We start from the raw sequence: 24,421 nt of genomic DNA, 5'->3' as shown, positions 1-24,421 counted from the left end.
TGCCTCTAACATTTTTCCAGGGTGGCTGAGTCTTTTTAACATATAAATGGGGCAGAGAGTGGGGCAGAGAAAAAGAGGGGTATGCATAACAATCCATAGCTCTGGACATCTCTGGAGAAAAAATTTGCAACTCCAGTCACTGAACTTGGCCAGGACAATCCTCTTCTTTAGGAGTTCAACTACCCAATTACATTCCTCCTGTTGAAGCAAACAGGAAGCAGTTCCTTTCACATTCTTCAACTCCACTCATGCTCACCAACTCTCTAACAGCAGCCAGCAGGCTCATTCCAAGGAAATACTGCTCACACTGTCATAATTAGAATATTGAGACTAACTGCTACTATGATGACGGAATATGAGAAGGAAAAAGTTCCATAAGGGAGCTTTCCCTGGAGGATGATGGAAGTATTGTGACATGCTCTCAAAATACCAAGCACTGGCGCACTCAAGAATCAGAGAACAGGACTTTAGAAACCACTCTCCAGGCTCCAGGAACATACAGAATGGCAAACAAGTATCAATTTTTTTTATCTGTTAATGGGAGAGTCTACTGTAAATAGCCACTAACCTGTTCAGTGGGGAAGAAACAGGAATTAGTGCGATTACAAAGTATAGCAAAATGGAATGCTATAAAAAATCCTTCTATTGTTCTATAAACGCAAATGCAAACAAGCTCATAACAAGGATCACATGCTCCAGCATTTACATCCATGGGTGTAACGAATTTGAAAAAAAAAAAAAAAAACCCCAAAGCCCGAAGTTTAAGATACTGCTTCAGTATTTTCCGAAGTTTAAAAGACTGCTTCATCCACTAGAAATAAACGTAAAGCAGTTTAACTCCAGAACAGCTCACCCTTAGCAGCCTTTGTAAGTTTGGGGGGGGGGGGGGGGGAAGGAGCCACTACCACTTTCCAGAGAGGAGGGCGAAAACAACCTGAACGATCCAATTCAGATGACCAATGAAAACCAATTTCACAGACTGCGGCCACAAGCCTGCAGAAGCATAACTACCATTCTACACAACTCCACTGCCTAATCAAGTGAGAGCTGAGACACTAGAATCTTCCTTGGTGCTTTCCTGGTGTGGCTGGAGATTTTAACTTGCAAGTTGAACATTCTCTCTGATAAAAACTGCTCCTACACATGCCAAGGCCAAACCAGAAGAGAGTCAGCTCTCTGAGGTCCGTGGATCCCTCCGGTGGCGCAGCCTTGTGAAGCCTGCCTTGAAAAAGTTCAGCAAGGAAGTCCCAAGCTGCTGAACCCTTCTCTTCGATGTCCCCGGCTCCTTCTCTCCAACGCTAAAGAGACGACGGGGGCAGGCCTGCGGACGACTCCTCGGGGAACCATACGCCCCGGGGGGGCCTCCACCAGACCCCGGCGCCCACTCCTTTCCGCATCCCCTGACGGCTGGCAATCCACGGGCTGCTGTGAGAGAGCTGGGGCAACGGGGAACAGTCACCTTCGCCGTGAGAAAGGGGGCGGAGGCAGGAACTCGGGCTGGGCTCTCCCGGAGGGGCCGGAGCTGGCAGAGCCCGACCCCACACCAGCTCCCGGGCTGGTAGGTCGGGGAGGGACCGCCCTCGGCCCCCGCCCCCACTGTTGGGGGAAGGGGCGGGGGCTCCGGAGCGCCGAGAACGGAGCGGGGAGGAGGCAGAGGAGGAGAGGGAGGCGGGGCGGGCAGGCCCAGCCCAGGAGCTGGGCGGCGCGACTCACCTCTGCTCCCGGCCTGCGGAGCCAGAGTGGCCAGGATCCCTCGCAGCTCCGACGCGGAGATCCGGACACGCTCCAACCCCTCCGCCATCTTCGCGGCTGCTGCTACAGCTGCAATTACTCCGCCAGCGCCGCGCGCAGCCAGGAAACCACGACGGACGGGCGGCGCGCGCGCTCACCCACCTCCCACCCTTTTCCCCGCCCCCTCCCGCTCCCCTCCCCGAACGACGGTGGCCGCACTGGGAGGAAAAGCGTTGGACGCACGTTCGGTCGCTCCCGCGGGGAAGAGCCGGGCCGCGAGTCTGGGCGGGGCAGGCGGGTGCAGCGCGTGCGCAGAGGTGTGGTCGGGAAGGTGCGCCGAGGCTGGAGTTGGAGGCGCGGCGGCTGGGAGGTGAGGTGAGGTCAGGCCCGGCCCAGCCAGGCCAGGCGAGGCGGGCGTTCGCGGCGGTGGCTGCTCTTGCTGCCGTGATGGCCTTTGAGGACACCGTTGCTGGCCTGGGGCTCGGGTTGACGGGGACCCCCACCGTCCGGCCTTTTCCAGTCATCTTAGGCCAGGGTCTCCCGCCACAGGCCCGGACTAGTACCTCAGGCTTTTAGTTTGCGACCTTCAAGATATTGTAGGATAGTTCGTATTATGCCCCACTCCCCCCCACCCCCTTTTTTTTTTAATAAGGAAACTGAATCCCAGAGAACCGTAGAAAATTGCCCAGGATGACACAATCGATAATTACCAGAGACTCAAAAGTCTTTTCCATTATGGCAATCTACATCCCAAACTTCGTGACTTTTTTTTTTTTAATACAGTATAGGTGACTCTTGTTGAGGGAAGGGGTTGTGTGGAAATAAGTCGGGAGCTGTTTCGAGTTGATTGGGGAATTTCTGTATCACTGTGGATTCTTGGAAACATGACTTGACTTTCCTGGATCTCAGGTGGATTTTTTTTTTTTTTTTTTTTTTTTTCATCTTAAAATGTAACTGGATCTGAAGACTGGTGCTTTACCTGTTCGTTCATGAGCCCGTGTTCTGAACTGGGGTGGAACTCTCCCCTCTTGCAAGGCTGCTTCCTTCCACCTCTTGCTTCTTCCCAGTCCCACACAGCCTATTGGACCTCTACACCATCGAACAATAGTTACCAATGATTCCTTAGACTGGGCCTAGAAGATTAAACAATCTCTGACAACTCATTCAGTTCCTATTAGGTGGCAGATGCTTCGCCTCCACAGGGTTCTAAACAGGTGGAGAAAGTCAGCAGATAGCAAAAGAAGGGGAGTGATTGGAGTGGTCAGAGCAAATGGCAATCGTTAAAACAGATATGAAAGAAACAGGAGAAAATGTTTAAGACTAATTAGCTTTCATAGTGAAATTGGAAAGGAGATTGCCACAGGTTTTTGTTTGTTTGTTTAAGATGGGAAAATAATCTGAACAAAACTTTCTTGAAGAGGAAAAACACGATTGTCAAATTAGTGCAGCCGTTTCAGTGAACTGCAGATGAGATATGCCAAAAGTTAAACCAGCTCAAAAAAATTTACCAAAACTCGGAAAATATAATAGATATAAAGTATTGAGAGATAAAGGTAGGAGACATGGAGAATGGATCCAGAAAACTAATAAGATATGAGTTCAGAAGGTGGTAACAGAACTAAGAGCAATCATTAAAGATATAATAGAAGAAAATTTACTAAGTTGATGGAAAATTTGGATTTAAGACTTAAATTCAACCCTCAGATTTAAAGAGTTCATGAAATACCAGATAAAAATAAATGAAGACAGCCATATTTAGACCTGTATTACAATGAAAGCTGAGTTCAAAGAATTAAAATATGTACTGATATAGTCAAGATGTATTATTTTTTTTAAGCCAATTGCAGAACAAGATATAGAGTATGGGTCTGTCTGAGTGCAGCAAAACTATTTATTGCATATGTATATTTCTATATAAATACATCAAAAAAGATGTGGAATAATACATACCAGACTTTTAAGAATGGTTATCTTGGGAATTCCCTGGCCGTCAATGGTTAGGACTCTGTGCTCTTACTGTCAAGGGCCCAGGTTCAATCCCTGGTCAGGAACCTAAGATCCCACAAGCTGCACAGCACAGCCAAATAAATAAATAAAAAGAATGAATATTAATATGCTACATATTCAACAAAGGTAAAAAAAATAAAATGAAAATAGAAGGAAGAAATAAAGATAAAATCCAGAATTAATAAAGGAAAAAGAACACTTGATAAATTGAAGCATTCTTTAGAAATAATGTAGACATTAAAACAGACACATTGGGGACTTCCCTGGTGGTCCAGTGGTTAAGACTCCACAGTCCCAATGCAGGGGCTTGGTTTCTATCCCTGGTCAAGGAACTAGATCCCACATGCCACAACGTAGACCTGGTGCAGCCAAATAAATAAATAAATATTTAATAGAATTCATTTCTGGCAAAAAATTTTAAAAATTCAAAAGACATCCTATCAAATGCTACATAGGTGGGCTTCCTAGGTGGCACAGTGGTTAAGAATCCACCTGCCAATGCAGAGGTCACGGGTTTGATCCCAGCTCCAGGAAAATCCCACATGCCGCGGAGCAACTAAGCCCGTGTGCCCAAAAAAAAAAAAAATGCTTCACAGGTAATGTAAACTTAGCTCATCAAATCTCTGCTTTTCCCCTAAAATACTTGTTTCTTTGCCAGCCTTATATCTCAGTAAATTATGCTACCATCTAAGTCAAAACCCAAGAGTTATCCTTGACATCTCCCTCTCTCTTAGTCCGCACATTCAGTCCAATATCAGGATATGTCTCTTCTATCTCTGTAGTGGACACGTATGGAGTTCGTCACTGCAACATTTTCCCCTTTTCTCTTGAAAACTGCCCCTTACTCTCACTCAGAAATACTTATTCTTTCCTTTTTCTATTTCCTTTTTTCTTTTCTTTCCTCTTTTACTCCCTTCATTTGCACCTATTTTTCCCCCAGTTGCAGAGATTTGAAGCAGTCATACTGTTCAGTTCACATTATCATCAACAAGGCCTTTCTCATTTTATCTTTTTTTTCCTTCATTCCAATTCCCACTCATGTTCCTTCCTTCTTCCTTCGGTAGCCACTCTAATGTATTTGATATATGTCCTTGGATATGCATGTATGTCTGAATAATATATAATATTGTTTCGTGTATGTGTGTGTTTTAAATGTACATATTTGATATTGTGTTATAGAAATCATTGTTTCTTTTTCATGTTTCTGTAAATACTTATGACTATTGCATAGTATTGTCTTAAATGACCTCGCACCCATGGCCACTGGTCCTGGGCCAAGATGGACTAATCAGAGTCCCTACCCAGAATTTTTTTCACTGAAACTAAGAAAAAAAAGAAAATCCCTCTCCAGTGGGGAAGCCATAAAGTGTAAAACACAGGAGCTGTCAGCAGCCACGTGTCCTGCCATGTGGAACCAGCTGGTCTGCAGTGAAAAGAATGAAGCCGACATGCAGAAATCAGCAGAGGTGAGAAACAACGAGAAAGTCCTGGAAAATCTCAGAGTCCCTGGTTCCAGTTTTTCCTGATGCTCCATATTCTTGCCCTTCCCATGGTTCAACTCTTCCTTGGATTCCATGAGCCAATAAATTCTCATCACCTCCATCTTGTGCCTAAGCCATTTCAAATTGGGATTCTATCACTTGTAACCAAGAGGTCTAACTAATTATAATCTCCAAAATGTATGTGTGTGTGTGTAATCTCCAAAATGTATGTGTGTGTGTTTTAATTGTAGTAAAATACACGTAACATGAAATATACCATCATGACCATTTTTAAGTGTACAGTTTAGTAGTGTTAAGCACATTTCACATTGTTGTACAACCAACCTTCAGAACTCTTTTCATCTTGCAAAACTGAAACTATACCCATTGAACAACAACTTCCCATCCCCTCCTCCCCCAGCCTCTTACAACCACTGTTCTACTTTCTATGAATTTGACTACTCTGAGTACCTCACATAAGTGTAACCATATGGTATTTGTCTTTTTGTGACTGGCTTATTTCAATTAGCATAATATCCCCAGGATTCATCCATATTACAGCACATTTCAGAATTTCCTTTTTTTAAGGCTGAATAACATTTCATTGTATATGTCACATTTTGTTTATCCATTTATCTGTTGATGGATACTTGGGTTGCTTCCATCTTTTGGCTATTGCGAATAATGCTGCTATGAACATAGGTGTACAGATATGTCTTTGAGACCCGCATTAAATTCTTTTGGGTATATACCAGAAGTGAAATTGCTGGATCATATGGTAATTCTGTTTAATTTTTTGAGGAAGTTCCATACTGTTTTCCACAGCAGCTGCATCATTTTACATTTCTATCAACAAGGACTCCACAGTTTTTCTACATCCTGCCAACACCTGTTGTTTTCCCAGTTTGGGTTTTTTAAAAATAGTAGCCATCCTAATAGACATAGGTGGTATCTCATTGTGGTTTTGATTTGCATTTCTCTAATGATTAGTAATATTGGGCATGTTTTCATGTGCTTTTTGGCCATTTGTATATCTTTCTTTGGAGAACTGTCTATTCAAGTCCTTGGCCCATTTTTCAGTGGGTTTGTTTTTCCCAAATTTATCTTGAATGATTATTTTTTTCTGCCTACACTTTCACCATCCAAGCCCCTGTTGTCTTTCATGTGGACAACTGTAATACTTCCTAACTGTTGACTCCCTGATTCCACTCTTATTTCTTTCCTTTTCATTCATCACAATGTAGCAAGTGACTTCCTGTAAATATGAATTCTAACATTGTCACTTACCTGCTCAGAATTCTCCAATGGCATCTTTTTTTTTAATTTGTATTGGAGTATAGTTGATTTACAATGTTGTGTTAGTTTCTGCTGTACAGCAAAGTGAACTCTTTTTTAGATTCTTTTTCTATATGTCATTACAGACTATTGAGTAGAGTTCTCTGTGCTATACAGTATGTCCTCATTATCTATTTTATATATAGTAGTGTGTATATGTCAATCCCAATCTCCCAATTTATCCCTCCGCCCCACCTTTCTCCCTTGATAACCATAAATCCAATGGCATTTTATTGCTCTTAAAAAATATATCCGATGGGGGAGGGTGGGGGCAAGTCACAGGAGGGAGGGGATAAGGGGTTGGTTACGTGTATAAATACAGCTGATTCACTTTGGTGTACCTCATAAGCTAGTACAAGAGTACTATTATATTCCAAAAAAGAGCTTAAAAAAAAAAAGAAAAAAAATCCATAGACTTCCCTGGTGGTCCAGTGGTTAAGAGTCCACACTTCCACTGCAGGGGCACAGGTTTAATCCTTGGTCAGGGAAGTTCCACATACCACAAGGTGCAGCCAAAAAAAAAAAAAATTCTATGAATCATTGCCCCTTATGATCCCGACTCTGCCAGCTTCACACTTCTTATCTGTTATCACATTTCCCATTGATCACATTTTCAGATACATTGACCTTTTAATTCCTGGAAAATGCCAAACTCTTTCCCTCCTTATAGCCTTCACATATTATTATTATTATTCCCTCTATCTGAAACAACTTTCCCCACTACTCTACCCATTCATCTTATAGGTCATAATATTACTTCTCAAGAAAAAAAAAGCTAATTATTCACAAAAAAATAAAAATTCACTTCGTTATAGAGGGTCTTCATTGACCTCCTTCACTGATCTAAATAAGGCCTCCCACTATAGTATCCTATCATAATTCACTTTCTTACACCAATGTTTGTAAATACATATTTAATTGGATTATTTATTAGACACCTCTCCAATACCCTATAATCTTTATGAGAGGAGGAACAAGTCTACTTTTCTAATACTATATCCCCAGATCAAACAGTTTCTGACACGGAAGGTGCTCAAATTTGTTGAATGAGTGAATGAATACCACAAATATGAAATACTTAGAAATATTAATATGTACAACTTTATACTAATAAACTTTAAGTGATTTTACAAAAAAAATTACTGAAATTAATTCAGGAGGAGGTGGCAAACCCATATAAACCAGTAACTATGAAGTCATTGAAAAAGTTACCAGAGGTACATTTATAAGGTAAAGACAAATTATCTTTATTTGCAGATAGCATGATTATTTAGAGAATAAACTGTAAGAAACTATTAGATCTAACAAGATAATCTGGTAAAGTACCCTATTACATGATGAATATACAAAAATTATTAGTTTTCATATACATCATCAGTAAGCAGTTTATAAATCTAATTTTAAAAATGCCTTATCTCAAAAGCAACAAAAATATATTGTACTTAGGCATATATTTAATCAGATCTATACAGGGCATGAATAAATTATAACTTTACTAAGAAACCTAAAACAAAAAGACCACTAAATTAAAAGGTGGATGGGGAGACTCAATATTTTTAAATGTCAATTATGCCCCCAATTCATTTGTACATTGTACAGTGGAATTTCTGGCAACGTTGGTAAAGAACTTCTAAAGTTCATTTGGAAGAATTTGTGTGTGAGAAGAGCCAATAAATATTAGAAAGAGTCATCAGGCAAGAACGTATTAGTGCAACGAACAACTGGGAAAAGAACTGGCAGTCAGATTAATGGAACAAACTACAACATCCAGAAAAGCCCCAAGCATTAATAGAAATTTAATTTTTTATAAATGTATTTCAAAGGAAAAAGATGATTCAGTCAGTAGAGGGTGTGTTAAAGATTCACAAAAGTCTAAGTGGCCAATAAGTATACAGAAAAAATGTTCAGTCACTAGTAATTTAAAAAATGTAAACTACTTGAGATATTTCATCAAGTTGGCAGATAAAAATGATAGTGAGGGTGAAGGAAAATAATCATTCCTTAGAAAGTGCTGTTGTATAAATTGATAAAATCTATAACTCCTATGGAGATCATTTTGGCAGTGGGTATCAAATGCCTTAGAAGTGTGTATGCTTTTTAATGCAAAACGCCACTGGTGAAATCTACTCAAAGCATGTATAGAGATAAACAAAGATCTTGCATCAATGCTGTTCATTACATCATTATTTATTATAGACAAAAAAAAAAAGGAAATATGTTCAACAACAGAAAACTATGGTATTGTTGTAAAAAAGTACTATTAAGTCATTTAAAAAGTCACATAGTGACTTCCCTGGCAGTCTAATGGTTAAGACTTTGCCTTCCAATGCAAGGGGTGTGAATTTGATCCCTGGTCTGGGAGCTAAGATACTAAATGCCCCATGGCCAAAAAACCAAAACATACAAAACAGAAGCAATATTGTAACATATTCAATAAATACTTTTAAAAATAGTCCACATTAAAACAAAAAGTCACAAATATATCTACTGATAAGCAAAGAGTCATAGATATTCATAATATTGTCCGAAGAAAGCAAGTTACTAAACCTGTCAAAAGTTTTGTCTGCGTATATATGTGGGCCCGCAAAGAGAGGAACCAGAGCTTCGGTAGCAAATTCTTTGGAGAGGAAGCAGATTAAATTGCTTTTTTATTGAACATGCATTGCCTTTGTTAATAAGGAAAAATAAAGAGAAATTGTTAATAAGGAAAAATAGAGAAATTTCATGTTTAAATGCTATAATAAAAATAGTAAAAAGTGGAAGCATAATGTACTTACTGAAAATTATAATTGTGAAAACTTTGAAGAATGAGCCAAATGGAAAAGGAGTAAATAAAATGTTATTTTGGTTTGATTTTAACTGTCATGTACTATATGTATATGGAAAAAACAGAAGGAAACATAGGAAGTGAACATAATTTATTAAGATGGTAGGATGGTAGGAGATTTTTCCCCTTGGTGAATCGTGAATTTTTTTTTTTTAAATAAAAACCTGTAGCAGATTTTGAACCCAGTTTATTCAAATTTCACAACAATGATGAAAAGGTAGAGACCAGTGGCAGTGCCAAGAAATGGATGGTATGGGTGAGGGCTCAGCTTTAAGCCCTCCATAATCATAGCCAGTTATTTCCTGTAAGGTTTCAACAGAGGAAACATACACCAAGAAACTCTGCTTCAAGAGAATTTTCCTTATGCAGAGATTCTGGAACCCCAATAATAGAGACAGTCCCCACATTACCACCACAGGCCCTGAGTCTGTCTTCCTATGTTATGCCTTATCATTATTTTGTTTTTTAGAATTTTTTGTTTGGTATTTTTGTTTTGGGTTTGTTTTTTTGTTTTGTTTTTTTTTTTTTTTGCATTTAAGGTTCACAGTAAAATTAATGGGAAGGAACAGAAATTTGCCATATACTCCCTGCCCCCACACATGCATAGCCTCCCCCATTATAACATCCCCCACCAGAGTGGTGTATTTGTTACAATTGAACCTACCTTGACACACCATTAGCACCAAGGTCCAAAGTTTGCATTATGGTTCCCTCTTGGTGGTGTACATTCCGTGGGTGTGTGTTATGCATTTTCAAACTCTTTCCATTAAACACATTGTCTAGGCTTGCTTTGACCCCCCTCTTATTCCTGGGTTTCAGAACCATGTGTGATCAGTACTGCATCTCCTTTGCTGATGTTGAAAAAGCTCATATCAACATTCGAGATTTTATCCACCTCACACCAGTGCTAACAAGCTCCATTTTGAATCAAGTAGCAGGGCGCAATCTTTTCTTCAAATGTGAACTCTTCCAGAAAACTGGATCTTTTAAGGTAACAATCCCTTTTGATAGTGTATCATGTTTCTTTTCAAACCACTTTCACACATAAATTTATTTGATGCTCCTGACCACCCAGCGAGGTAGGTAGAATTAATATCTTTTTACAGCTAAAGAAAAGGTGGTAGAAATTTTCCTTTGCTCAAGTCCTGGTTACTTAGCATCATGGCGTTGACAAAAGCCACTTTTACATAATCTCAAAATTCCTTATAATTAAGGGGATCACATATAATTTACTATCCAAACTAGGACATGTTTGAGAATGAAAAGGGGAACTTCTAATAATTAAACCGAGACAACAATCATCAACCTGGAAACGTGTAATCACCCTGTATACAGCCAAATCTAAGCCTTCACTTTGTCAACTTGCCATTCGTTTATACTTTATTATGTATAGAAAAGATCTAACCCTAGCTCAACCCTCATATGGCAAGATGTTTTTCTACAAGGTATGTTGGTGCCTTTCCTATGCATAAAGATAGATTTCTGTGTTGATTCGTTACCAGAATTTTCTGACCATTAGTTGAACTTTAACATCCATTCAGGTAAAAATTTGAAAAACTGCATTTTGCACTGTGCCTAACAAGTATTATCAGTACCCTTTAAGTGCTAGCTTTAGGATTTCAGGAATTTACCTTTTTCCATACCCTTTGAGAACTTTTTTTTTTAATGGAACAAAAACTTCTCCATTCTCTTTTGCCTTTTGCTTCTGCCATGGTTTATTCTTCACTCATGACACATCGAGCACTTATTTTTACTGACTATACCAGGTGTATGTACAGTAGGCCTTGCCCTGTATCCATACTTGCAGGGGAAGACAAAATAGGTTGATGACAAGTGTCTTAAAAGAGATACAAACAAGGGTTATGGAAATGAATGAAGTACCTAATTATGCCTGGGAGAGCAAGGAGGTTGAACCAGGAGACATTTGGTCCAAGTTTTATAGGATGAGTACTTTTAGCCAGCTCAGGGAGTAGGGGAAAGAACTACAGGTAGAGGCATCAGCATGCCAAGAGGTACAGAAGTGTGAGCTAACCTGGTAGGAAGGAAACTAGAGGCAATTTAGGATGGCTACAACAGTGACAAAGGTAGATATATTTAAAAAGGCTGCAACTTGTATGGGATTTGGACTTTTCTTACAAAAACAGGCAATCAATGAAAAAGGTAACATTTGTTTTTAAAAGATCACTTTCATAATCTAGCAGAACTATTAGATGAGAATGATTCTTGAGGCAGGATCAGCTGAGGTTTGGTGATACCAAGTATAACCAAATGAGGCCTCACCAAGGTGGTGGCCAAGAAGATGAACATGAGATACTCAGGAGGAAGACTCAGTAAGATTTAGTGATGGACTGGATGTGCAATGTTGGAAGAGAAAAATGTAGAAAAGCTCCTTGGTTTTTTGAAAAGAATTTTTAATCAAATATATTAATTCACTATCTCTCTTCCAGATTCGTGGTGCCCTTAACGCAATCAGAGGCTTGATTTCTGCCACTTCAGAAGAGAAGCCCAAAGCTGTTGTTAGTCACAGCAGTGGAAACCATGGCCAGGCTCTCTCCTATGCTGCCAAATTAGAAGGTACTTAATTTCTCAGGGTACTGGGTAGGCTCATCAGAGAGGACTGGAAAAGCAGCCGTAACTTGCAGTGAGATTAGTGATATCTGTGGGAATAAATTTCCGAGTCCCTGATTACAAGCAAACTGAACAGAAATCTCTATCCTAAATTCTGATTTGTACTAACTAAACATACTTCTCCCTCCCAGGGATTCCTGCTTATATTGTAGTGCCTGAAACAGCTCCCAACTGTAAAAAACTGGCGATACAAGCCTATGGAGCCTCTATAGTATACAGTGAACAGAGCGACGAGGTAAGGAAGAGAGCAGTGCTCAGTACCACCTTAGCAACTTTCACTGTCAGATGAAATTTCTCTTCCTACCTCACTGGCTGCAGCTTCTGTCTCCTCTGTTGTTTCCTCTTCAGCTCTAAGTGCTGGTATGTCCAACCTTTTCTCTACCTACACTCACTCAGATGATCTCATTAGTCTCATAGTTTAAAATATCACCTATACTCTAACTCCAGCCCTGACCTTTGCTCTTAACCCAGGCTTGTACATTTCCATTTGGGTGCCTTAACAGGCATCTCAAACTTACTGTCTAAAACCAAACTCCTCATCTTACTCAATACTGTTCCACTTCCAGTCTTCCCCATCTCAGTAAATGGCAACTTTTATCCTTCATTACCCTCAAACATGGAAGCATCTTTGATATCATCCAAATCTTAGTCCTACTTTGAAAACATTTCTGTAATCCAATTACTTCTAACAGCCTCTACCATCACTGCCCTGATTCAAACCAATCAGTCCTCACCTAGATTCAGCAGCCTCCTAACTGGTCTCTGCTTCCACCCTTGCCCCATGAGTCGTTTCCAAAAGAGCAATCAGAGCTATCCACTCAGTAAGTTAGAACTTGTCTCTTGTCAGCCCCAAATCCTCCAATGGTTTCCCATCTCATACACAGTGGAAACCAAAGTTCTTGCAGTCAACTATGGCCCAGATGAACTGGCCCATTACTATTTTCCTGATCTCATCTCTCACTATTACTCTCCCCCAAACACTCCACACCAACCACACTAACTTAGCAGTTTCTCAGAAAGCCAAGCATTCCTACTCCGTGGCCTTTGTACTTGCTATTACTCTCCCTGGAATATTCTGGAGATACACAGGACTTGTTCAGATCTACTAAAATGCCACTTTACCAGTTGTCCTTCCTGAGCACCCTATATAAATTCATTTTTCTCCAAAGCATTTAAATATACCATATATTTACTTACACCCCACCCCTCCCCACCATATTAGAACATAACTCCACTGAGTGCAGGGACTGCTTTGTTCAATTATATCTCCAGTGCCAGAACAAAGTCTGAAAAGAAGTTGCCCAAAAAGTGCTAAATGACTGAATCTAACTTGTTGGGAAATCTATTGAAATACAAATAAAGTAAGCTAAATTAATGTACTTTCAGTCCAGAGAAAATGTTACAAAAAGAATTGTGGAAGAAACAGAAGGCATCATGGTACATCCCAACCAGGAGCCTGCAGTGATAGCTGGGCAAGGGACAATTGCCATGGAAGTGCTAAACCAGGTAAAAGCTTAGTTAGTTTAGTTAGTTAGCTACTGGTAATGCCGATGTTTGGCCGTAGAACCAATTATTTTATATGTCCATATAAAGCTGCTTATTAACAGACCTATTCATACTTTATTTTTCACTAAAGGTTCCCTTGGTAGATGCACTGGTGGTACCAGTAGGAGGAGGAGGAATGGTTGCTGGAATAGCAATTACGGTTAAGGTAAGAAAATAGCTTTTGGAGGACTCCCCACTTCAGGCTGTTTATTTCACATCATAGTACAATGTGAATACTTGCTCAACATTCCCCCGAAACTGCCGTTCCTTCTCATCATCCCTTGGCACTTGAGATGAAAGGCCCTTCCCTGCATCACTACGCTCCCCACCCTTTTTTGACCGTGCGGCATGTGGGATCCTAGTTCCCAGACCAGTGATCGAACTTGTGTCCCCTGCAGTGGAAGTGCGGAGTCTTAAACACTGGACTGCCAGGGAAGTCCCTCACTACCCTTTTCTTAATGAAAACTTTACAGCACAAGCCATTACAATGAGTGGCACACTCACAGTCCTTTGAATTCCATCTCACCAACCTACTATCCAAGTCAGGGGCTACTCTTTTCCCAAGTTACCAGCAGAACCAGCTGTAATCTAGGCAACTGCGGCCAGAGTGGAAAACAATTTAAAGTGCTTAAAGGCCTTATTTCCATTACATTGAGTAAAAGAAAGGCTCTTGGGCAGAAATGTTAACTGTACTACCTATTTTACTGCAAGCATGCAGGCAAAATACTGTGGCTAGTTGTAAGATATCTAATATTCCTCTTCCTAGGCTCTGAGACCTAGTGTGAAGGTATATGCTGCTGAACCCTTGAATGCAGATGACTGCTACCAGTCCAAACTGAAAGGGGAACTGACCCCCAATCCCTATCCTCCAGAAACCATGGCAGATGGTGTCAAATCCAGCATTGGCTTAAAAACCTGGCCTATCATAAGGGACCTTGTGGATGACGTCTTTACTGTCACAGAGGATGAAATTAAGGTGAGGCTCCAGGAGGAAAGGAAGTAACAAAAGAATGGTGCAACTTCTTAGGCAAAAAACCCTCCTGTTGTAAGTAGCAACTCACCCACTAGGGACTCGACTAGGTGATTTCATGACATGTAGGAGGGTGCCCTAGGTGTATCAAGACAGTAGAAGCAGTTAGAATGAAAAAAGTCCTGCCCTTCACTGGCAAGCACAAACATATAGCAATAGGAAAATTCAGGCTGGGCATATATCCCCATCTGGCCTTTAATTATAAAGGCCAACCAACTAGGCTTTTCCCCCTTTTCCCATTTCACTAATTCTTACTCCCTTCTATACCAACAGTATGCAACCCAGCTGGTGTGGGAGAGGATGAAATTGCTTATTGAACCTACAGCTGGGGTTGGAGTGGCCGCCGTGCTGTCTCAGCATTTTCAAACAGTTTCCGCAGAAGTAAAGAACATCTGTATTGTGCTTAGTGGTGGAAATGTAGACTTAACCTCCCTAACTTGGGTGAAGCAGGCTGAAAAGCCAGCTCCTTAGCAATCCACTTGTTTAATATGTGCAAAAGGAAGAAAAGGGACTCAGTGTCTAGACACTTGGAAATTTTGTCTCCTGGTTATTGTCAACGTCCTATCTTCCCTTCTTAAACAGCTTTCAAAATCCTAATGGAGAATGTATATTTCAGTAAGATTTAATAGTTTTTTGTACTAAGTTGCAATAGAAAAACATCCATACTTAACTAAGACACCTTGTCAAGGCCAAGAAAAGCCTGCCAAAAGGAGCAGGAGACCTCAAGTAGAAAACACAAACTGCCCAATCACAACCTGCAGGTTCCCATCCCTAGAGTGCTAACTGGTAGCAATGAAACAGAATCCCACTGAATCCATTATTCCATGTCCACTTCAGGCACTGTTGAAGAAACCTCACTTTTCACCCAAGGTACTGGCTCTGGTACATATGGATCATAAGTCCATTTGGGAAAAACTCTTTTATAAAGGTTCATCAGTACTGTGTCCTGAGATTTCAGCTTCCCATCAAAACTGCACTTCATGTGGCCATGAGTACCTGCAAAGCAAATAGAACGAGCTGGTCAAATTAATAGAAAATTTTAAAGCGGTGGACTCCTAACCCAACGGTCATTTAGTAGCATTGAAGAAATCTAGACAAGATCCAAATCCCACATTCTCTTACCTAAAGGCTCCTTGATGTGTCCCCTGCGGCCCCACTTTGTTCTCAGTTCCACTGGTTTAAACCACAGCACATCCTCTTAGAATCAAACACACAGGAGACCAAGATGAAACATTTATCCATAATATGTAAATCCAACCTTCATCCCACAAAGGCAATTGGATCCCAGCCTTCAACACCTACCTCTGTTGAAGAACATGTAACGCACCACTGCCATCTTAGTAAAAATTTTGAAAGGATGACCACTTAGAACAACTCTCTTGATGACCATTCTGTCTGGATCCACTGACAATAGATGGCCTGTGGCAATGAGGCTGTGCATTCCTAAGGGGCAAAATCAGAGCAGCAGGAGCTTATAGATCAAAGCCTTCATTTATTGTCCAGTCCATTTAAAGACCTATGCAAGATCTTAGGGAAACAAAGTAGGGATGTACCATGCTGCCCTCCTGGGTTCATGGCAAAGATCACTAAGTGACATTCCTGCTGAGCCTGTCCTCAGAACCCACCCTAAAGGTAGCACTCTGAGCAGCCTCTACCAATTAGCTAAGGTTTGCTAGCAAGATAAAACCCCATTTGTCATCCTTGCCTCACACCCAATATGAGGCTGAGATTGGGATATTCTGAAAACCATCATTACCTTTTTTGTACCATTTAGCTCCCAAATTTAAGTACAGAAAGCAGTTAATCTTATTAAGGACCCACAGGCCTATTCCACCTGTGTGAACTCAACTTACCATTGCTGTTCTGTTTGAAAAGCAGCACAGATGCAGGAGGAAAAGTGATTGGGGCATAAACTGTCACCACCAGGGCCGTGTCAGCAGTCAGGAATCTCTGAAATTTATGTTTATCCGCTACCATGATAAAGGTTAAAAAAATAAAAACCAAAAAATATTTTAAGAAACAACAGGTAATCCAGAGGCCTGTGAAAAGCTTTATCACTGCAACTCTTAAACCCAAGGCAACTAGTGTTTCTTTATCCCACTAGTTCCCCAAACATTTTCTGGCCTCAATATAACTGAAAGATACAACCCAATCCTATCAGAGTGATTTTTCAACTGGAGGCAGTTTTGGGGTTTGAAAAAGTTCTCCAGGTGATTCTGATACACATCACAACTACCTCATTTGAGAGTCAGTGCTTTATAGAAAAAACACTCCACTAATTCAACAGCTCCTAGTCTTCAGCAAGGACTGGCAAACATTTTCTACAGATGGTCAGATAGTAAATATTTCAGGCTTTGTGGCCATACAGTCTCTGTTCCAACTACTCAACTCTGTCACTGTAGCACAAAAGCAGCCACAGACAATACATTTTTTTAAATTAAACTAAAAAGCACAACTGTGTTCCAACAAAACTTTACATAACAAAACAAGCAGTGGGAAAGATTTGGCCCAAAGGCCATATTTTACTAACCTCCTCTTGAGGACTATGTAGATCTTGTCTCTACCTTCAGCAAAACCCTCCCCCCCTCTTTTTAATACTGAAAGTTATAGGGAAACAAAATATTTTAAGGGAAAGGGCAATTAATCCCTCAATTAGACAGCATGGCTGGTGAGAAAAGAAATTATCCAAAGCAGCCATTAAAACTGCCTTGATCACCTTCCTCTGGCCACTGCTGGGAGCCAAGAGTGTAGGTAATGTTTAGAAGCCCCCAAGTTAGTGCAAACATCTTCCCACTCCTAATGCATAAGAGTACAATCATTTTTTTTTTGTCATAAAAGTATCCCTGGTCACCACTCTCCAAACTCTCATCCGGTCTCAACATCTCAGAAGCCCCACACCTCTGCTTTATGCAACTGTGGGCCACCCCTAGTCTTCACCCAAATGTCCACTAGCACAACAGATGCCAAGGGTTCCATGACACATCATTTCTAGAAAGCTGCCAACTCCTATTCAAAATCTACTCTGCAGCAAACACATGGCAGAGAAGCCTCAGCACCACACAGAGGTTGCATCACTGGGATGCTTCAGACAGGTTCAGACATTGTGAATGGAAACATCATTGGCTCCTAAACCAGAGTACTGAAAATACCTCTAACCCAGAGACTAAGAGTTTGAAATGGTGTATTCTGTACCTCCCCCCAAAATCACAGTCCCCTGAAAGACAATAAGATGGACAAGAACCCAGCAGCTTCCCTACTGGCTTACCTGCAGTATGCTGAGAGAATAAAGGTGAGGCTTGGAAGCGCCTGAATCCACAGTGGAAGATCAGCTCCTCTTTAGCTTTCACAGGTTCAGTGTTGCCAGGGTGCCGGCTCACCACCATATTAAGTACTGACATCTGGGGACCAAGCAGAAAAACAGACCTTCGTATCAGGAATAGAATAACCTAACCTAAAAGAAGGCAAACCAAACCAGCAGATTAGATTCACTCTAAGAACTGACAATACTAATTTATGGTGGAGTGTAGGTGATGAGACACAAATTCATCTTTTACCTTCACCAACAACTGGCATTCAAATCGAAAATAGGCTGGTTTTCAGAGCTTTCATGTCCCTGCTACACTAGATGATCTTCCCATGTCTAACATGCAAGAGTTCAACATCTGCCACAAAATCAGTGCCTACAAGTCACTCACTCACCACACACCTCCAAACCACACTCATTCAACACCCTTCTTGCCTCAACCCTTACTCACACTGACCAAAGGCCAGAGCTCTCACATATACCCCAACCCACATGACTGCTGGCCACGAAGAGTAAAAAGACCTTGGCATTCACGCTGTTTTTATGGATGTCAACCCTTGGTTAAAGTCTGATCTGACAAACATACTTATCTCAGAGAAGTCTCAGAACCACACAGAAATCACATCACTGAGATGCATCAGACAGGTTCAGACATACTGGTAAAACCATCATCGACTTCTCTGTTATCCTGACTCCTAAACATAAAGGCAGACTTTCACATCCCAATGAGCAAAGTGTCAGTCACATAAAACTTTAGACTACCAGACAAAACTGGCTGGAAAGTGTCATAACTCCCATTTCCCACGAGACAGTAACTCACCTTCTGTTCATGAGGTAGTAAAGAAAATGCAATCAAAGGTGCGCCTCGCCTGAAGTGCTCAACCACTGAGACAGGGACTTCAGAGATATGAAGTGTGACATACCACCCAACCTGCCAGAAGAAAGCAGAAAACAATCACGCAGTTACCCTTAAAGTCTCAATAATGATGCATTTCTCCAAACATGTTAAAAGTCTCTCAGACTACCATAAAGCCAATCCTCACCCTTCAAGACTGCCTTTCACAGATGCCTCAACTACCCAGATTAAGCTTTCTCAGTTAACATCTCTGATACCTCTTTGTTCCCATTATCACTTTTCTCAGTGACTCAGTGGCTCTTCTAATTCAGCTGTCGGCAGCACAAAACTAATTAAGGTACTCATGCCAACATACGCAGAGGAGTCACCATGGCAAATAAAAGCAAAATTATAGAGATGGACAAAAGAAGGCAGATACCTCAGCTCCCTCAACCTCTTTTTCTTCAATCTCTTTAAAGATGCGTCTCCTAGTATTAATAAAGTTCTGAAACTGAAAGATTCGAGCATAATCTCGAGGGAGGTTTTCCTTAGGATCCCATGGAGATGTCCGGAAGCTCTTGAGGCCTCTGTATTTCTGAAATCTAGAATATAGAGCATATTTTAAAGAAATTAATAGTGACATTTATATGGTGCTACTTAACCGTTTCACTCAATTCACTTCTAAAATGGCTAAGGCTTAAAAAGAAAAAAAAAGAAAAAAATTTTATTTTTAATTCTTTTAAATTAAATAAATAAACAAAATGGCTAAGGCTTTTAGCTAAAAAGCACTCACTATCTCTCAAAATAACCTAACAGCCTAAATCAGGACCACAGTCCAAATGAGCCTGTAACAAGTATTTCAGCATCAAACCCCAGCTTCTTCACACTATTTACAGTGGCTCCCCGGTGCATATCAGGGAGCAGCTCTTTAACCTGACTAGCAAGGTCCTCGATAAAAGCCTTACCTCTCTAATATCCAGCACAAACTCTGGCTTTAGTCAGACTTACCTTTAGAACAGAGAATCATCCACATCTTCATTCTTTTATTCTTGCTGTTCTACCCAAACTTCCCCAAATCTCCAAATGTTATATACTTTAACTGAGTCTTAACTCCAAAGGAAGTATTTGCTAAGTTAATCAGTATTTCTCCTTCATTAAAGTACTGTAACATTATTTGTCTGTACTACACAGGCTAGAACGTGAATATATTTTAGTGTTTCCTGTGTGTCCGTCTTATCTTCCCATACAGTGTTAACCCTTCAGGAGCAAGAACAATGTGTTTCTGTTCTTTTACATCATACTGACATAGTTCTGAGCCACATAAGTTTTAAATAAAAGTGTGCTGATTGACTTTAGACTTGTTGACTAACCGAATTCTAGCAGCCACGTCACGGGGGGTATCGATTTCATCTGGGAACATCTCTTCCAGTCTTTCTTGTTTATATTTCTCCAGCATTTTTTCCTCAGCCTCTTCATCCACTTTCTCATCATATAGATCATCACGCACGGACTCTCCTATAGTCATAGTTTCACATTCCTCCTCTTCTTCCTTTTCACTACCTTCATCCTGAAGAATGAAGGATTACGGTTTCAGAGGAAACCCCTATCTCTACCCTAAAGGCCATTAAAGCTAAAAATAACTGTATTAGATACCTAGTCCAAACCATATCAATTCTAACAGAGACTAAGTTATGAAAAAACGTCTCATTCCTGGAAATTACAAAGTCATTCCTAAGAAACTGATCACACCTACCCCCCTTAAGGTCAGGAATTTGCCTTGCTTTGCATTTGTGGCTGTACAAAGAAGTTGCCTAAGGGCCCATTTCCTTACCTGAGATTCGTCTTCCATAAAATCCTCATGTGCTACATCATCACACTCATCTCCTTCCCCACCACTTTCGCCATCCTCATCCAAAATCCATTCAGCTTGATAACTGGATGTTCCTTTGGGAACCTTCTTTACTACCTTGGATCTTTCCTTCAATAAGTCTGTAAAAGCCCAAATGAGTTAAATAAATTATATACCTCCTTCTTCCCTCTATTACTTTGGGTATTCTCACATAGGCAAGATATTACATATTACTACCAATACCAGGAACTCTGGCAGGCACTATGAGCAGAACAGATTACTTCCAAATTCAATTCAGCTGCCTCAGAACTAGCAATACTTACACGGCTAAATAAGTCTTATAATGAATCAGAAGTTGTTTATCTGTTCATTAGAAAATAATAACGTAAGTAATTTTGAGAAATGCAGCAAAGCTGTGTCCGATGTTTGCACTCAGCAAACATATAGCCTTTGCAGGTAAGAGAAGACAGACTTCAAATACTTCCTCATTCTACTCTACCTTGTAAGGTCCTCACTGTGAGCAGCTAGTCAAACCCCACAATTCTAGGCCAGATGAATTTCAAGTTTGCCAATACCAACCATGTGCCTCACTCAGCTCCTCCTCTGTGGGCCAGGTCTGTTCCCCCTCCATTGGATCTGGGATAACTTCTGTTTGCAAAGATTCTTGTCTATCAGGGTCTGCCTTCATTAGGACCTTCAGGTCTTCCTCCATATCAGCTACAACATCTGTAGCACAAGTCTGAAAACCCAAACAGTTGACGGTCAATTGAATATTAGCCAAAAATCTACTAAATCTAACATAATAACCAAAAAGATCTAGAAATAACATAGTCCTCAGAAGAAGAGAAAACCAAAACTTGTCAGAATTTTTCAAATGGTTTCCCAGCATTCTAAGTCTATACCTCTGCTTGACTCTTGAGGCCTTTCATAATCTGGTCCCATGCCTACCTGCTTATTACATATCTTACTCCCATCAAGCTCGTATCTTCAGAGTTCAAAGAAACCCTTTAATCCATCACTTTGCCTAAGTTAATGGTGGCTCTATTTGCTAGAATATTCTTCCATCTCTTTTCAACTCATAAATCACATTCATCTTTCTCAATAATTGGCTCAAGTCTGATCTCTTCTATGAAGCCTACCAGTCTTCTTTTTCAACTTCCACTGCAGGTGTGTACCTCAAACATACTTTCTCAGGTGTGTACCTCAAACATACTTTCTCAATCTTTATTTCACAGGCGTTTGCCATTTTTTTCTTGACCTAATTAAGTTGTCTAAAGAGACTACAATCTGTGTATCTCCTTTTAAATATATATGTACATGTGTATGTGTATATAAACACACACATATATATATTTTTAATTTATGCTGTGCTAGGCCTTAGTTGCAGCATGCATGTGGGATCTAGTTCCCCAACCAGGGATCGAACCTGGGTCCCCTGCACTGGGAGTGCAGAGTCTTACCCACTGGACCACCAGGGAAGTCCCCAACCTGTGTGTCTTCTATAAACTCAAAAGCCAACTGCTATGCAAGGCATTTACGAAGTACTGAATAAGTATATGATATATCAACTAATTTGTAGTTGACTATTGCCTTACTTCGAACTAGCATTTACCTCCAGGGACTAGGATAGCTGTCCAAGTGTGCAAACAGACTACCTTCTCCAAAGTTAGTTCCCATCCTCTGCCAGCTTACTTATGAATCTACAATACACAGTTTTTAAGAACACCAATCTTACCTCCATTACCATGCCTGGGTCCTTTGGGGATTTGATCACTCTAGGATTTAAAGGGAAAGGGTCCGTAGGAGCATCTATCTGTTTCATCTGGAAATCACCATGTCCAATGATATGCAGCAAGCTATTTACATTCAGAGCCTGCCCACGAACATAGCCTGAGATCTTCAAGGTGCCCACAAAGTTATTCTCTTCATTGGGCACAAAGTCAGCAGCATGAGCAAACAGGTAGGTGCGCCGATCTCGAAAGGCAACATGCCGTTGTTTTTGGTTAGCCAGCTGCCTGAGCAGCATTCCTGCCTCTTGTTGAGTGTCTAACAGGAGGAGTTTGTCATCAGGAAAGCGCTTCTCCACTGCTTTACTTAGCTTTTTTCTGGCATCTATTTGTTTCTTCAGTGGGAGGCCAGAAACCCCCTGAACAGCTAATGCTGTGAGCAAAAGAGAAAGGGTTTCATGACTTGTTGCTTCACTGTATGAAAATCGCCCCTGCACTTCACAAAAAAGCTAACAGTTCAGTTGTGAGCCCAGAGATCATTGGGAAACCCAACACTCAGCTACCCTAAAGAAATTTCAAAATAAAACTAGACTTCATATTCTTCTTCCTCTGAGCAATGGGCAGTCCAGAAATAAAGGGGCACCTTGACAGATAACTTGTAAGTAATGGACCAAGTTAAGGCCATACATGTACAACCCCCCGGTAGTATCAAGCATCAGACATAGTGTTTGGCAAATTATAGGTGCACAGTAAATGCTAATTCACTTCCTTCCTTGGCCTCCAGTACTCCCAAATCACTTACTATAGGTGGGAAGGCCCTGAGCAAAGAGGCAGGAAAGGCAGTAATCCCCTGTGCTATCCCAGCCTTCTAGTGGATCAAGGAGGAACAGGATAGTATCAGCCACTTTAGCCATGTCTAACACAGTGTGCAGATCCCCTGGAAATAGAAGACAAAGTAAGTAGAAGAGATGGTTGACATCATCAACACATTATACTAAAAAAATATTACTACTAATACTCAAAACATAATGATAGAAAATATTGTTGTATACTCTAACCTGGCCTTGCAGATGTGAAAAACCACCGATGTTTCAAGCGGGGGCATAACAGCATAAAGCTATGGGTGCTTCCCCATTCATTCAAGTGTACAGTTCCACTGTCCCTATGCTGAAGCAGCCGAAAGGCCTCTGGCAGGGAAATCCTGTTGTGCAGGGGCACCACCAGTACCTGATGAGGAGGGCCTTCCTTGCTGCCGAGCTGTCTCTTTTCTGCCAAAACCTGAGGACAGAAAGAATCGGAGAACATCTCACTGTTTCAGTACTTTGTTCCAGTATTCCATTTCCCACAGCACAGATGCCCACCCCCACCCTGCAAACCAGCATCTCTCTTGTAAAAGGTGCCATGTATGCCAAGGAGGTGGGCAGGAGCTAGGAACAAAGCCAAGAACGCTCTAGCATGAGTCTGGGCCAGCACGCCTGACACGTGCTCTACGGTTACTCTCCATCCCTGGCCCCTTCCCAGGGTCACATTTTCTAATTCGAGGCATTACCCTCCTAGAGCTGTTGTGAAGCCACACCATTCCCCAATTCCCGGTCGTCTCACCGCCTCCTTCTTCTGCTTTCGGAGCTGGCTGGCGCGATGCCTCTGGTCCACTCTGCTGAGATCTTTCCTCACCTTCTTGCTTAGGGTTTTCACTGCTAGACGGCCTGGAGGGAGATCATAAAGGGCTTCTGCGCAGGGCACAAGCAGGTCAAGAAAGGAGACCCCTCTCTGCCCTCCTTAGAGCCTCTGCGCGGGGTCCAGGCCGGAGATAAAGAGCTCATTCTGGGCATGAAGAAAAGTAGTTAATAACGACCAAACAACCCTTCTTCCTCCAACCCTACCTTCTTACCCTTGCCGTCGCGCTGCGCGGACCCCCGACCCCGATGCCGCCCGCCTTTATGAGCTTTATTCTGCTGTTTAAGCGGACCAGAGCGATGACCCGCCATGCTGCCGCTCACGTGTACCGAGTAAGCACTACTTCCGGGCCGAAGAGAGCGCTTCCGGTCCCCTCCTTGGGGGGCGTGTCCTCCCCGGGCGGGGCGGGGCGGGGCGGGGCGGGGCGGGGCGGGGCTCGTCGCTA

General features: G+C 41.5%; 3 protein-coding genes and 2 non-coding genes across 13 annotated transcripts in view; 1 reads left to right on the top strand and 4 right to left on the bottom strand.

Moving 5' to 3' along the window:
- The window catches only part of SMG6 (SMG6 nonsense mediated mRNA decay factor), a 203,313-nt gene extending 201,397 nt beyond the window's left edge, over window positions 1–1,916 (bottom strand). For 3 of the 5 annotated variants that reach the window (XM_057714302.1, XM_057714301.1, XM_057714299.1), the window contains exon 1: window positions 1,714–1,916. In XM_057714302.1, coding sequence (XP_057570285.1) covers window positions 1,714–1,801 — 88 coding nt within the window. In that variant the 5' untranslated portion in view covers window positions 1,802–1,916. Of the gene's footprint in view, window positions 1–568; window positions 1,585–1,713 lie in introns of those variants that run through there. The other 2 variants (XM_057714304.1, XM_057714303.1) reach the window with 2 other exon arrangements.
- Window positions 1,917–2,018: 102 nt separating this feature from the next.
- Window positions 2,019–15,118, top strand: SRR (serine racemase). 4 transcript variants are annotated; one of them, XM_057714330.1, is made up of 9 exons: window positions 2,074–2,101; window positions 5,066–5,204; window positions 10,201–10,372; window positions 11,829–11,955; window positions 12,141–12,244; window positions 13,396–13,515; window positions 13,646–13,720; window positions 14,321–14,530; window positions 14,858–15,118. In XM_057714330.1, exons 2-9 carry the CDS (start codon window positions 5,176–5,178, stop codon window positions 15,053–15,055), a joined length of 1,035 nt encoding a protein of 344 aa, XP_057570313.1. In that variant the 5' UTR covers window positions 2,074–2,101; window positions 5,066–5,175; the 3' UTR covers window positions 15,056–15,118. The 4 variants fall into 4 exon arrangements, with proteins under 4 accessions (XP_057570315.1, XP_057570313.1, XP_057570314.1 ...); XM_057714332.1 differs by lacking the exon at window positions 5,066–5,204 and having other exon boundaries at window positions 2,019–2,101; XM_057714331.1 differs by lacking the exon at window positions 5,066–5,204 and having other exon boundaries at window positions 2,075–2,106.
- Window positions 15,119–15,192: 74 nt separating this feature from the next.
- Window positions 15,193–24,343, bottom strand: TSR1 (TSR1 ribosome maturation factor). 2 transcript variants are annotated; one of them, XM_057714325.1, is made up of 15 exons: window positions 24,191–24,343; window positions 23,902–24,005; window positions 23,358–23,577; window positions 23,102–23,236; window positions 22,308–22,732; window positions 21,152–21,311; window positions 20,555–20,712; window positions 20,094–20,290; window positions 19,163–19,325; window positions 18,709–18,819; window positions 17,850–17,982; window positions 16,438–16,554; window positions 15,887–16,027; window positions 15,707–15,781; window positions 15,193–15,580 (listed from the first exon to the last, which is right to left on the bottom strand). In XM_057714325.1, the coding sequence occupies exons 1-15, from the start codon at window positions 24,285–24,287 to the stop codon at window positions 15,402–15,404; spliced, it is 2,415 nt and encodes an 804-aa protein (XP_057570308.1). In that variant the 5' UTR covers window positions 24,288–24,343; the 3' UTR covers window positions 15,193–15,401. The 2 variants fall into 2 exon arrangements, with proteins under 2 accessions (XP_057570308.1, XP_057570309.1); XM_057714326.1 differs by having other exon boundaries at window positions 23,527–23,577; window positions 24,183–24,205.
- On the bottom strand, window positions 17,621–17,715 carry LOC130841119 (small nucleolar RNA SNORD91 family). Its single transcript, XR_009050159.1, has one exon. It is a non-coding gene; the product is annotated as a small nucleolar RNA SNORD91 family (small nucleolar RNA).
- Window positions 18,478–18,571, bottom strand: LOC130841120 (small nucleolar RNA SNORD91 family). Its single transcript, XR_009050160.1, has one exon. It is a non-coding gene; the product is annotated as a small nucleolar RNA SNORD91 family (small nucleolar RNA).
- Window positions 24,344–24,421: the final 78 nt, after the last annotated feature.

The sequence above is a fragment of the Hippopotamus amphibius genome, chromosome 17, assembly GCF_030028045.1.
Source record: "Hippopotamus amphibius kiboko isolate mHipAmp2 chromosome 17, mHipAmp2.hap2, whole genome shotgun sequence".
NCBI classification, from domain to species: Eukaryota; Metazoa; Chordata; class Mammalia; order Artiodactyla; family Hippopotamidae; genus Hippopotamus; species Hippopotamus amphibius.
Note: the sequence above shows the minus strand (reverse complement) of the source record. Positions and strands in the feature narration are given on the sequence as shown.

Bases quoted from the DNA above. Each gene is read 5' to 3' on its own strand.
- TSR1 (XM_057714325.1), bottom strand. From the start codon at position 24,287: ATGGCGGGTCATCGCTCTGGTCCGCTTAAACAGCAGAATAAAGCTCAT. The intron at 16,555-17,849 runs GTAAGCCAGTAG...TTATCATGGTAG, and splicing joins ATTCTCTCAGCATACTGCAG to CGGATAAACATAAATTTCAG. The intron at 15,581-15,706 runs GTAAGAGAATGT...TTTGCTTTGCAG, and splicing joins ACACATCAAGGAGCCTTTAG to GTACTCATGGCCACATGAAG.
- SRR (XM_057714329.1), top strand. From the start codon at position 4,995: ATGGCCACTGGTCCTGGGCCAAGATGGACTAATCAGAGTCCCTACCCA. The intron at 12,245-13,395 runs GTAAGGAAGAGA...ATGTACTTTCAG, and splicing joins ACAGTGAACAGAGCGACGAG to TCCAGAGAAAATGTTACAAA. The intron at 13,516-13,645 runs GTAAAAGCTTAG...TTTTCACTAAAG, and splicing joins CCATGGAAGTGCTAAACCAG to GTTCCCTTGGTAGATGCACT.